Consider the following 15,384-nt stretch of genomic DNA (forward strand, 5'->3'; position numbering starts at 1 on the left):
TTAGGGAGTGAGACTCAGTTTCCATTATTACCAATCAGAAACAGCCTTTTAAAAGTAACATTTTTTATGATTTTTTTCAAAACAAAATCAAAAACACCAGGCATAGAATTTTTTTTAAAAAGTCAACTGATCTTGTCCCTTGGGAAATTTGAGTTTGCCCCAAAACACTATCATATAAAATCAACAAAAGTTTTAACAAAATAAGATAAAATATAACATGTTTTCTTGAAGATGTGTAATATTTATTTGTACATATAAACATTATTGTTTTGTTGTTGTCTTTCCTACATAATAAAAACTTGTGCCAACAAATGAAGTTATGAAAAAAGATAAAAGATAAATCCAATAGTACATGTAGACATAAGTATACAAAGAAAAAAGATAGGGTTGAATTGATACAGGGAAAATAAAATTCTTAGGAGAGCAAAATCAGATAGCTGAAAAACTCATCACTTCCACTGACTCAACAATAATGAATGCCCCACCTGAAAATAACCGTGGTTTTGAAATTATTTACATACATAATTTGATTTGCAATAACTTATTTGTATGCAAATACATGTGTATGTGTGTGTGTGTGTGTGTGATGTCTGCAGTGTGACAGTTTATAATGATGTCTAGCACTGGGGCATTATGTCATAGACATGATGCGTCATATCCCACCAGGTCACATCATCCTGACACTGGGCTGAACAGTCTTAGCTGTTACGTGTTTAGGCTCTTACAAAACATAAGAAAAAAATGAAGACAACAAGCTTTGTAAAATTTAACAAATAATTATTTCCCTAGAAAAACAAGGTAAAAATGAGAAAAAGAACGTATGGTTCTACGAATCATCTCCAAAATTAATCCGAAAATAATCTAAGAATTAAAAAATAGAAGTCCTAGTAAACAAAGTCGCAATGAAACAGAGTTCGAATCCCAATGAAATCCAAAATGGAAGGCGATGACATATGCTGTAGTCAGTGTCGCACTCATGTGTTAACAGTTCTTTGTTGAATCACTGAAAATATTCCAGTGTTTGAATTCTGTGTAGATTTTGATAACTGTCCTTGTCCAAGAATTAATTTAGAAGACAAGTATTTCTAGGGAAAACAAACTTGTAATTCAAATAAATTAAATTAAACAAAATAATTAACCCAAAAACTGTTCACAACATAAAACACTTTGACTTCTCAAGTGTTATAGCAAAAATAAGTATTATTTCTCAAAACATCAATAATAAATCTAGCTACAATGCAAAACAGATGCCCAGGAGTGGGTCAATCCTCTGGAAAAACCAGTTTGTAACAATCACTACATGTTATTTATCACGTACTCCAAATATGGCCTTGATTTCACCGTATGAATCTTACTTGAGAAAGAATTTAAAAAATTTAAAAAGTTTACCACAACTCTGATTTCTGAATCAAGGTCAAGAACTAGGTCAGCATTAGATACTATAAAGTAGTTTACGTCAAAATTAAACAAAACCATTCAGAACTGAACTCTATTCCAGTAAATAAAGTTACAATAGCAAGTAATGGAATAAACAAAAAAATTTAAACTAACAAATAAATTAAATCAAATACAAATTAAGTCAAAAATACATAACACAGCACTAACCTCTTAATGCTGAATGCCTAGCAAGACGGCTGCTAGCACAATTTTTTTTATGTCTTTGGTATCACTTGGCCGGGGTTCGAACCCGCAACCACCCGCATCGTTTCAATTACATATAATCATTTGCCAAACAGTCAGTATAGGTGTCCTGTAATTGCTTTATACAGAGATGGAAAATGCTTGACGTTCTGGTAAATCAACTGCACTTTAAAAAATATACATGACTAATCATTAGAGACAAGTGTTTATTTCCAAACACACAAGAAAAACAGAAGTCTTGCATGTTATGTCATTTACAAACTAGACACCATGAAACTGGCAAGAGGCAACAAAACAATTTTTGACAAGAATGTGGCAAGCAGCAGACCGACCAGCATAAGGAATATGTAGTAGCATACTCTCTCATGTCTTGTGGTTCAGTATGGACCTTAAAGTTGGCAAATTCTGCAGAATCGATGTACATATGATATTAAACTGTCAACATAAACCATAAATATTTATTGCCTGTTTGTCATATGCAAGACTAACCTAAACATATACAACTTAATGGATGTGATAGGCTTACACAGTCTATCTTCAAATAATGGATTCACAGAGAAATAAAAGTATGGACATTTATGTAACAGTAGCATCACCACTATACATAAATGCTCAATAAAGATACATACATAGATACATACATACATGCATGCATGCATGCATCCATCCATACATACATAGATACACTATCAAACCTGCAGAATATAAAGCATTCTGAAAAAGCATGAACTCTCTCCCTCTCTCTCAATTTTCTGGGACATGCCTGCATGCAACCAACATGTAAAACTTAAGCTTCCTTGAGCCAAAATTGAGTTTCACCAGGGTATCATGCTGGTAGATTTATCCACTTCTTAGGCAACACTGTTAGCTTGAAATCAAAAGTAGAACCAGCAGCTGGGTACATGTTGATGCAAGCTGGACATTTATTTCAAGTTCTGATTGAGAAAAATCATCATGTTTCTTGTGCTGGAATCAAGACAAGCCCATTTAGCATGTGTAGCATTTGAGGTAAGGGAGAAAACTCTGTCTGGGGGTTCACTTGTTGCTGGCACACACAGGTACTTTCGCGCTATGCATGAGAGATGTGGGTATGTTCCACTGTAAACTCTCCACCACTCCATGGGGTTGCTACTCAGTGAAAAGTCTCTTTCTATGCGATATCTCTGTAATTCGTTATCAATTTGCTCTGGGTTTTCATCTGAAGTCAAAACAATGTCTCCCAACCATGAACCAAAATCATCTGTTTTTGTCTTTTTAGCAGGAGGTGACATTCTGTATCTGTCAGCATGTGTTTGTGACACTGTAGCTGAGGATGAACTAAAATTCATCCAGTTGACTTCATCTGGCTCAAAAATCTCTCTTTTGATATTTACAATAGTTTCTGTCTGCTCGCTGCCTTCTGCAGTTATTTCTCTGCTTCGAAAATTCCTGGCTTCTAATTTTACTTCATTAAATACTTGTTCTCGTTTGGCCTGTGATAAGAAGGACAAACTTTTAACCCTAGGGTCCATGGCTGATGATATAAGCATGAATTGTTGCAATGTTTCTTCTTGGTAATAGGCAGTCAGCTCCTCTTGGATGGCAGACTTCAAACACTGTCCAAAATCGACTGAAGTAGGACTCTTGATTAAACTGGACCTCAGTTTTTCCAAAACAGGAAACAGGATGGAAGATGTACTGGAAGATGGATACTGAGCAGACGACAAGTGAACTGTGGCCATTTTATACGGCTGAAGAATTTCAACCAGATTTCTAATCTCCGACATCATTTTCTCTGATGGAATCAGGTGACGATCAGAGGGACTGGTAACGAGGACAGCACACAGAGTACGTTCTTGCTCTATGAATTTTTCAAGAATATCAAGAGTAGAACTCCACAACGAGTCATTATCCATCTGTAAGTTGGTTGACAAACTTTGTGACAACTGTGGCTTTTCTTCCAAGATTTCAGCAGCATCCCCACTTTTTTGTACAAATGCTACTACATTTCTCACACTGTCCAGGAGATTAGCAACTCTTGGCAAATTTAAAGCCTTTCTGATGGCTGAATTCAGACTATGTCCCAAGCATGGCATTGGCACCCATTTCAAGAACTTGACTGCTTCATTTACAAAACCATGTCTGGGATCAAACACAACAACTGGATTATTAAGATTCCATTCCTCAACCAAAAGTTTTAATTTCTGCACTAAGTAGCCACTTTTTTGAGATCGTAGAGAAAAAGTTTGCAAACAGTACGAGTTTAGGTGCCAACCATCATTAATAAAATGACAAGTGACCGTTACACTTGTCTCTGACTGATAACTCTGCCAAATTTCAAAAGAGATACAGTGCCACTTGGCAGCAGACACACTTTCTTTAAGATGAGCGACTTCATTTTCATACAAGGGAGTTAGCACATTACTGATGAAATAATGCTGATGTGGAAGACCAAAGTCAGGATCAAGAGCGTGACAAAGCTCCCTGAAACTATTTGAATCTAGAATACTCAATGGACACAATTCTTTGTAAAAGAATTTAGATAAAGCATCAGTAACTTTTCTCAGCTTTGATGAGTCTACAGGCAATTTTTCATTTTTTCTGACCTGGAATTTGGTGCCTCCTGGTAATGCACTGTGCACATTCACAGGGAAGGTATTTGGCTGATCAGGTGGGTTTTGGCCTTGCCTAAGGATATAATGCTTCTTGTACAAGTGATGTGCCAAGTTGGTGGTGTTCCCACAATACTTGATCCTCTTTTTGCATTCTAAACAAACAGCCAACTTTTTGTCTATGTAGCATCCATTCTGATCTACCTCAAATCTAAAGAAGCGCCAAACATCACTTGTTGCTCGACCCCAAAATTCCTTTAACTTAACAGCAGCCGTAGAATCTGATCTGGTGCTAGCCACTTGTGGCTCACTTTGTCTCCTTCTAGGCAGTGGTGATGCTGTTACCTGTTGATTTTCTTGTTCTGCTGCGGCTGCACACCCATTGTCATCTTCAGAGCCTGAACTACTTGTACAATGCAACTCCATGGAACTCAGATTGCTAAAACCATGCTCAGCTTCTTGCTCCATAAAATTCTGTAAAAGACAGAGAAAATTCACATTAAGATTCACATGCCGATTTTGAGGCCCAATACAAGTCCCTGTTTAAATCAAATAAGAATCCCTTGAAAGGACTACTGCTCTACTGACTGAAACAATGTACCAGGAATCAAGATAAAATCATTTATTCTGTCCTGTTATTGATTTTAACAACCAAGTATTAACACTATCTTTTTAAGAATTTACAACCAACAAACTTTGTATGTATAGCAAAATCAGCTTGTTACATATCTAATTATCATGCTCACAAGATATCTGTAACTGCAGTACAAAATTATCCGGCATAACCTTGAACTTTAACCTAATATCATGGACAGAAAGAAACTGAACTTCTCTCAATATCAAGATATTCTTACATGCTGAGTCTGGTGTTTGTATAAAAAAAATTCAAAAGCAAAAAACAAAAACAAAGGTTATTTAAGTGACTTCATTCAAGATATTCAGATATATCCACAAACTGAGTTTCATAAAAAATCTATTCACATCTGCTTTTGTTATCATGCTCAGTAGCCAGTACGGCTTGAAACCACAGTAAAAACCTTTGACCTTCCAATCAAGGTTAGATTGCTATGAAGTTATTCACCGGAAAGCAACCAAATAAAAAGTTGGGTCAAAATTCTGTTGTATATATACAAGTCACTGTCTTCACTGGCTTAGTGAAGGACAATAATGCAAGCAATGACCTTTAGCTGACAACAGTGTCAATTAGGTTTGGTTTCAAAACACCTTCACAACAGTGTGGATATGCTGGTGGTCAGATATGAACCAATTTCATTTTAACAACTAATTCAGTATTCAAAGAAGTGTTTTAGTGAAAAACCCACATCAGTGCAGTAATGATAACATTTTCCAGAAAGACACAACTGTACTGTTATTGAAGGTCATATGATCATTTTCATTCAAAACAAGCAACATTTTGGTATAATACTGCTTATGTGAAAAACCCATGTTAATAAAACCATCCTTTTCGAGAAAAGTACTCATATAAAGATTTCCAAATGGCTGATCAGGAAAAACTATATACTGCAACCAAAATGTCTTTTGGGGTTTTTTTAAACTCTTGGTGCATCTATTCGCTTTGGAGTAGCCATTGTAAGATTTTTTTTAATTTGTAGGTCACACTGGCATGATTTTCAATTACAAACAGCAGCATATGATGAAAACTGTTTTTAGTGAAAACCTTGTGTCAAGATGGCCAATACTTCAAAAATAGTAATACATGTATACAGTGGAACCTGTCTTGAAAGACCACCCCTTCTGCCAAAACATAATGGTCTCTCATGACAGGTGGTCTCTCATAACAGGTTATAACACTATATAATCTCTAAATCTGTACATGGAGAACCTGGTCTCTCAAGACAGGTGGTCTCTCATAGCAGTGGTCTCTCAAGACAGGTTTTACTGTACTACTCACTCATTTTAGCGAGTTTGATAACTTATAAAACAACTTACAATGCAGAGCTAGATTTAATACCGTTCTTTTTTTGTTCTTACAGAAAAGGAAAAAGAATGGCTACTTTACTTGTTTTGGTATTGAAAATCATGGTTAATGCCTAGAACTTCAAAACTGTTGTCATGAAATTGCAAATTTGAAAAAGATATATATTCTGTAGCATTTTCCTTATCAAAATTATTTTCTTATTTAATAGCACAATACAACAGTGAAGTACTGACTTGAAAATGTTGGAAGAAAAAAACAATTCAAGAAGTTGTGCCAAGTCAAATTCATGTTTAAATTTTACTTTTAATTGTGTTTCAATGTAATCAACATAAATGTGATATGCCTTCATCAATTAAGATGTGAAATGAGTCAATTGACTGTCACAGTGATGGCCTGCAAGCACTTCTCTGAGAACCTATTTAAATGCTGACTCAGTGTATCCAACTGATTACAGTACATGATATTTGCTGACATCACAGTTACATCCTGGTGCAAATCAGCCTTTGGTTCTTGGTATCAACACACACCACCACTGACAAACTCTATGGGTTTGCCTTTGGTTACTCTTCAGACTGCTCTTCGAGCTTTGCAGTAATACAACTTGCAAGATGTAATAAAATGGACAGATTCATGATTTTTCACTTTTTCTGGTCTGTATTTTCTTTCTTGATCCTGATGTTGTCTTCCAAAACAATGCAACTACCGAATGCTGACTGTTTTATAATACCAAAAACAAAACTGTCTCTGCCATGCATTATCAATGAAAAATTGGTGACTCACCATCTTCAGGAATTTAACCAGTGCAACCGTATTGATGCATTTGCCTCCGAATGATGTGGTCTGATCCTCAGAGAGAGAGAGAGAGAGAGGACTCCTCCCTTACTGATATTAAAAAAATTTGAGCAATGCAGGTCAACTTGACTTATATTTAGGTCTGACACTAACTTTCTCTGGCTTCTTAAGATCCAACATCAATTTATAGTTAAATCCATGATATGAATATCTGTGTAGAACAAAGATTATAATTGTAATGAATCTATGAAAGTGGACTGCACCATCCCAACCTTCAACTGCTTGGATGTGTGTGATGTGATGTGATCTGTATTTTTAACGTAGCTTTAAAAAAAAATCAGTCATATTGCTATGATGTCTGCAGTGTGGCAGTTTATAGTGATGTCTAGCACTGGGGCATCATGCCACAAACATGTAGCATGATATCCCACCCAGTCACATTATCATGACACCAGGCCAACCAGTCCTAACACTAACCTCTTAATGCTGAGTGTCAAGCAAGGCAGCTGTTAGTACCATTTTTGTAAGTCTTTGGTATGCAACTGCTTGCAAGTGTGTTGAATCAATCAGCATTGTTTTGCATGCCAATGAACAGAGACCATTAAAGAGATTATCTTTTCCAGTCTGAATTATCTTTGCAGATTGTGGATTGGCATTGTCAACTTTCTTTCTTCTAAATGACATGCCAATTACTGTCCACTCATCAGAAAAACTACAACTGCAGTAAGCAGGTAGTGCTTATATTTTACAACATGTATACACTGTTATCTGGAAAACTGTATAAATACATAAGCTATTTGATGAAATTTTTCATGCTTGCACCATGGATGTACAGATTATAATCATATGTATGAAATGACTTCCTCTATTTTACACTTTGTATCCTATTTATAAATTGTATTATAAAAACTAAGACATTTAAAGTCCTAAAAATATGTATTCAATCTATTCAATGAATAATAATAAATAATAATAATAATTTGTTATCAGTATTATTATTTTATTATTATTGTTATCATACCTATATTAAACTGAACACCAGTGCAATAAAAACAAGGTTGCCCTGTGTATTGAAGGTGCCCTCTCCATAGGATGATTGCCATGTCTTTTACTGGCTCTGGGAGGGAGAACCACTACGCATAGCAATTATACACCAAGAATATTTGTTTCCAAAAAAGTGTAACTCTTAAGGTCTTATATCTCCTTATTTTATCTCACCTTGTCATGCTTTGGCAGGACACAGAAATTATTTTCCCTGGAATTTTTGCCCAGCATCAATTCTGTAAGATAAAAAAGTCATGTCTGTGAGTTGCTTGGAGTGAAACTGATATTTGCAAGTCAGCTACATCAACATTTTATTTTCTATATGTCAGTATTAGGTGGATTCATGACACAAATATATGCAAGATCACCTCAAGAATGGACCAGTATAAATGTGTAACAGATCTAAACCCTTAATGCTTAAGTTCTGACTCACACTACAGATACAATTAAATCAAGTACAAGAGGCATTTGCTTATTAAAGTCAAATTTGCTGCGATACAAGAGTTTTATGTTCTTTTTCCTTTTGAACAGCATGTAATTTGCTACAGATCCTACAATACATATACACAGCACTTACCACTGATGATCAATATAAAGAGATCCGTGACATACTGATATAATGCACTATACCAGTAATGATTAATGAAAAGTGATCAGTGACATACTGCACTGTACCAGTGATGATCAATGAAAATATATTACCTACAACATACTCATATACCACAATGTACCAGTGATGATTAATGAAGCAATCAGCAACATACCAAGTATACAGAGCTGTACCAATGACAATTAACGAAAAGAGATTAGCAAAAACTTGATATACAACACTGTACCAATGATAATTAATGAAAAGAGATCAGCAACACACTGATTTACAACACTGTACCAGTGATAATTAATGAAAAGAGATCAGCAACACACTGATGAACAACACTGTATCAGTGATAATTAATGAAAAGACATGTTACATACGGATATACAGCAAAATCCCTCTCAAGCAATCACCCTGACAGACAGATTGTAGAACATGTACACAATCCCATCTGACAGACTGTGTGGAAAATTCACTGTGGAATATGAACACAATCCTAACTGAAATGATCTTTATTTTACTCTGTGTACAGGTTTATACTCAAACAGGCAACTTATTATTAAAACATTTGCAAATTGTATTATACAGCCTTTTGTTTAAAATACACATCACCAAAACAAATATCTAAGCATAAGAAATGTTTGTATTATTTGAGAAACGGAACACTGAGAGATAACACAAGTCTTTGGACATGACAATAATGGCCAACGATTACATAATAAAGGTTTATTTCTGGCACTATTTGTTCTTCTGGACCTTAAAAGAGGCTGCTTTACAAAAATGCAACATGTGATTGCTTAATACAGGTGACCTTTAAGGCATTATTCACTGTACTGCATGTAATATACAGCTTAACCATGTTTAAAAAAAGATCTTCATGATGTACAATACACTTTCAAGGCACTCTACTTAAATTATGCATGTCTTCATGGCATTCTTCTTTGAGTTTCAGTACAGCACTCACTCCTTGTAAAGTCCTTTCTTATAACATGATTCCTGTTATAAGGCAAGTATGGTCATGGATACAATTCCATTTAGCAATAAAATTATATCGAAGGTACTCCCTCATCAAAATATATGGGAGCCATTGAGTATATACCACCTAATGAAGTACATATTTAATTTTACTATCACTTAATGAAATGCGATCCATGACCAAGCTTACCTTATAATAGTAACAGCGTTATCCAATGAAGGGCCTTCGAAGGACAGAGTACTGTATTATGTACTTCACTGTAAGGTGGTATGCTCTATGCCTCCCAATGCCAGTTTTATTCAGGAACTACTGTACCACAAGTTATATGTTTCATTCTGGGATTACTGTATTACAAGTCCCATATGCACATTTTATTCTGGGATTACTGTATTACAAGTCCTATATGCACGTTTTATTTAGGAACTACTGTACCACAAGTTATATCTTTTTTTTCTGGGATGACTCTATTACAAGTCCCATATGCACGTTTTAATCAGGGATTACTGTATTACATGTCACATATGTGTACATTTTATTATGGGATTACCATACAAGTCCCATATGTTTTATTCAAGGATTACTGTACGAAAAGACGTGTGTGTATACTTTATTCAAGAATTATGGTAAGTTACTAGAAGTCCAATATGTATTTTTAATTCTGGGTTGACTACACTAGAAGTCCCCTATTTATGTTTTATTCAGGGATTTTTGTGCAACAAGCCCATATGTATGTATTCAGGGATTACTGTACAAGTCACAACTGTATTGTATTCAAAATATGTAGTTAATCCTGAATACATGTAATTCAGAGCCCTGTTAATTCTTAAGAAAGATACTCCTCTCAAAAGATCTAAAAGAAATCTAGCCTTCTGGGAAGCTTCTGTACCCCATCTTTCAGGTTCTATATTTCAGACTGCAAGGAGTATACACTGTGTGGAGTAGTTACTCCACCTTTCCATAAAATAAAGTCATAAGGGTCATGCCTATTATACAATTAGTGCATATGACACTGATGCAATTAAGAACACAGTTAAATTACTGTGGTAAATTCATAGTAATACATGTAGCTTTCTTTCATAATAAACTGTTCTCCAGTTCTCAGTACATGTTCTTATCTAATACAAGAATTTCTACAGATAGGGTGCTTAAAAACAGAACACTGACTGAATAACAACTCTGTGCATGGTGTTTCCTTATTAATTTACTTAACAGTTGTTTACAATGTGAAATCTTCATTTTCATTCTGGTCACTTTGAAGTCAACCTTTTTATCTGGGATATAAGCAGTGAAATTATTCCATTTTTAGTGGATATTTTCCATTTGATCAGTTCAACAACATGGTACATGTATTTGATGAATATTTCAATTTGATCATTTCATATGGTCTCTAAAGGAACAGTAAACCTTTGGCCATTACCATCTTAAATAACACATGTAGTGTGCCTGAAAAAGTGAGACATTCTTTATGATCTAGTCACTAAGAGGTCTATAAATTTACGGTACAAAGTAATCTTGATCAATGAGAAGCTTCATCCATGTTATAAAACTAAGTGTACTGATGACATAATGAATAGTTGGAACACTGAGTGTAAGCACACATATAGTGCCACTATGACACAATACAAATGTTTACATAATCATTTTGGAAATCTACTGTGAAAATTGGTGCAAGGATGCAGTCTGGATAATACACTGAATATGGTACATTTCTGCACAAAACAGTTCCCAACTGATTATATTTACTAGTTTATCACAAAATGAATTTTGTATCTTTCTTTTTCATTATTACCCAATAATATCAACAGATATGTGTCTGTGTCTGTGCACATTTATGGTTGCATGTGTGTTCTTGTACGAGTCAGTAAAATATGTTATCATTTTTCAGGAAACTGACATGATGAAAATGACATTAATTATTTCAACAAAAGGCATAAAAAATAGGCAAACGTTCCATTTAAACTTAAGATACTTGAGTGTCAGCAGCTAAAGTTTATGTGAATTTATTTATCTTGAAAACAGTTCATATCTGCAGTCTCAAGCTATTTGGATACTGTACAGATACAAAGATTATCGCAAATCATCTTTTCTATAGACCCCATATTATATTCCATCTTTATTACTTAGGTTATTTAGCTCTTAAGGCATTTAGCAATATTATCTTTTGTTACTAATTAACATACCTATTATGAATTAGATTCTTGCACATATGATACGTTGTATATTTTTTCATTTATATATGGTACAGTGTAATGCTCAGTATTTACTCATGTTAGCTTCTTTGGTGTGAATGGAGATGCTATTTTGCTTGCAAACAAAACTACACAGCATTCTAACTGGCCATTCTTGGGATTAAAACTAATTGTTCATGATGTTATTATTGTTGTAGATATTTGTTGTTGGAGTAAAAGAGAATTATAAGTTTACATGTATAATGTTTTAACTCAAAATTATATTTACTGAAAAATATTCTCTTTTCAGTGTGATATTAAGAATGGCCAAAAATTCAATCCTAATACCTATTAAAAAATGACCATATACTTTTCATTGTCCTTTCTACTGTCTGAAAAATGAGTGACTCCCAAGATTATGCCAGGGACTCTAAAGAAATGAGCTGTGGACTCCCCAGTTCCAAGAGTGAAGAGTCTACAACTCCTTTTAAACTCTGTTGAGAGATATACAATGTTTCCCTTTACCCTCATTTGTGCATCAATAAACTCTTCCAAATTTTTAATTTGTCCCCCCACCCACGTTTGTTTTCTATTCAATCTGACCCACAGAGGATTTTCATGCACTTAAGTTCAAGTCCCAGAGATTTAGGATGATCAAGAATCTACTCTGTATATAAATATATAAAGCAAACACTGTTTATTACATTCTTGTTGGATCACATGTTACAACATCTGACTTTAATCTTCCTGGCCAAATTCCTAACTACTGTACTATGTATTCCATGGCTTTGTTATAAGGAAGTGTCTATTTGCACTGCTGCAGTGTACCAACTTTTGGAAATACCATTCACACAGCCATCCTGTGGTCACAATAGAAAAGACTATTCTCATAGCGACCAGTCAATGCATTACGGGCGATTTAAAAAAAAATATTGCCAGTTATGTAAACTTGGCTAAACATAACCTACCCATCAATACCCTTTCTGATTTGGTGACCTATATGTCAGTCTACAAACACCATAGCAAAGGAAATTGTTACATAGTACATATTTGGTATAACAACCATGTATTAAATTGTGCACATCCGCCATTTATTAGCAATATTCACACTGTGATCAGTGACTGTTTCAGTTTGGATTAAAATGGTTATGATATGGTGTGCAAACATAAGTATAGGCCGGCAGGTGAGTAACTGGATCTCCCCAAGAAAGAAAAAATTGGGCAATTAAAATTTACCACAACAGTACACAATTTTGTTATCAATTAATGGAATCAGTACAAGTAAAGAAATGTTATCATCCAGCATAGTCACTGTGGTCAAGTGGAAATATGCAGAGCTGTCACGTAAAAGACCCTGGAATGAATCCTACAAAGTGCATTATCATTTTTAAGTTTTGTTACCTTGAATTATGAAAGAATGTGTTATTCACATTTATGATCTATAGGGCAAATGTTCATTTTAAGAGTATGTTTTGTTACATTTGATTCAGAAAGAATTATGTTACTCAGATTTAATTTGCAAATGTACACAAAACATGTAGAAACTAAACAGTAAACATATCCTAGAAATCTTAATACATTTTAGCCAACTCGTCTAGGCTTAAAATAAAAAGAAAATGTGAGTGTTCTGAGCGAATAAATGAACAACTGAATGACAATACTATTATTTTTCACCTAAGAGATTCACTGAATATATATTTGAAAGTTTATATTTCTACCACTGGTGAAGCAGTATAGTGTTGTACAAGTATTAAATACACCGACTTGAAAATATTGATAAGCTGCAAAATTAGTATATTTCACTGATCAGCTACATAGCAGCAGACGTGCCCTATTGCTGTGCAAAGGGTCTTTCAAAATGAGATACATAGTGGCCCTGCAAATTGTGTGTGTGTGTGTGTGTGATTTGGATTTTTAATGTAGCTTTAACAATTTTTCAGTTATATCGCTATGATGTCTGCAGTGTGACAGTTTATAGTGATGTCTAGCACTGGGGTATCACGTCACAGACATGTGGCATGATGTCCCACCCAGTCACATTATCCTGACACCAGGCCGACCAGTCCTAACACTAACCTCTTCATGCTGAGTACCAAATGAGGCAGCTTAAGTACCATCTTTGTAAGTCTTTGGTATGACTCAGCCGGGGAACAAACCCACGACCTCCTGCATCCGAGATGGGCACTCTAACCACTAGGCCACCGGAGCGGTCCCTGCAAATAGCCTTTTGCAGCAAAGGTGCACAGTGGCTGTGTAAATAGTTTTGGCCTTGTTATAATATTCATTTACTGAAATGTTTGATTTGTGTGGTCAACCTGAGAAAATTAGCTGTTATAACGTCTTTATAACCTGACACACTGAAGCCAGTCATTTTAATAACAAAGATGCCAGGTATCAAAAGCATGATAATCACATTTTGTTCATAGCTAGTACTTTGATATCACTGGTTGTTGGTGTAATGCAATTAAAACATGAAAAGAAATTTTACTGTTTGTATAGTTTTCACTAAAGAATTTTAAAATATCTTTTATCTTTCATTCTATTCCTTATGGTGAAAACAGCTAAAAGTATCTTTTGTGTTCATTCTGAATTCCTAACTGGGTACTTGATCCCCGTATAAGCATCAACCAAAGGTCATGCCATCAGATATTGGGTACCATACTGTTCCGTGGCTACATATAAGAACCTCTTCCCCACAGGTATCCGTCTTTGGAACCGCCTGCCAGCGACAGCCATTACATCGCCGCTGCATGTCACATGTTTTAGCATGTACACCGTGTGTTATTTTATCCCGTTTTTAACTCCCCAATTTTCTTTGTAACGAACCCGTGATCGTACCTGATACTGTTCTACATATTAATTTTACGGCTAATATACCAGATCAGTACTAAATATCAACGCGTTCTTTCTTTAAAATATATAATGCATTTTCTGAATTTTATTTCGATTACTTACTTTTAGCACGGACAAGTCTATTATGAAAATGAAGCTACATTTTCTCACAGTGGAACCAACAGAATGTTTTCCTCCTTGCACAAAATAGTAATTATATTGATTTAGCGATGGAAAACCAGTCTGAAAATAGATGCTGCCGAAAACACGATTTGAAAGGAATACACGTTGCGGAACGAATGTAAATTCCAAATTAAACAATAAATAAACTTGCATTTAAATTAATGGTTAATCAATTAAAAACGTATACACAGCATTTGAATGATCTTACATTCTTTATATTTACTTCTGTGGACTAATATATACCTGGGACCATAAATCATACATGCACGCCAGTGCCGGATTACCAAATATGCACAGTAGGCACCGGCCTAGAGCCCCACGACAACGGATCAAAATAGTATTAATCAAACGTATTAGGAGATAATTTGCGACGGGGGGGGGGGTGGGGGGGAAGAGTTCGACAGCCTAAGGGTCTAAGGGCCTCCGCAGGGTTTAATCTGGCACTGATGCACGCACTGTTTGAAAATTGGGGTGGGGGAAAGTAGTAAATGGGGGCAACCTAGCGTCAAGGGGAATTAGCATTACAAGACCCCTTGGGCAACTCTAGCGTCAAGGGAAAATTAACATGGAGAAAAATCGTGGGTCAGATTAGCGTCAAGGGAAATTAACATGGAGAAAAATCG

General features: G+C 35.2%; 1 protein-coding gene across 1 annotated transcript; it reads right to left on the reverse strand.

Annotated features, from left to right (window-relative positions):
* Window positions 1–220: 220 nt before the first annotated feature.
* LOC149771715 (E3 SUMO-protein ligase ZBED1-like) lies at window positions 221–14,778 on the reverse strand. Its single transcript, XM_089948189.1, has 3 exons — window positions 14,702–14,778; window positions 8,182–8,243; window positions 221–4,706 (listed from the first exon to the last, which is right to left on the reverse strand). The coding sequence occupies exons 2-3, from the start codon at window positions 8,236–8,238 to the stop codon at window positions 2,565–2,567; spliced, it is 2,199 nt and encodes a 732-aa protein (XP_089804315.1). The 5' UTR covers window positions 8,239–8,243; window positions 14,702–14,778; the 3' UTR covers window positions 221–2,564.
* Between the last annotated feature and the right edge of the window lie 606 nt (window positions 14,779–15,384).

Source organism: Sinohyriopsis cumingii, unplaced genomic scaffold, assembly GCF_028554795.1.
Source record: "Sinohyriopsis cumingii isolate HCF-2022 unplaced genomic scaffold, ASM2855479v2 utg001710l, whole genome shotgun sequence".
NCBI lineage: Eukaryota > Metazoa > Mollusca > Bivalvia > Unionida > Unionidae > Sinohyriopsis > Sinohyriopsis cumingii.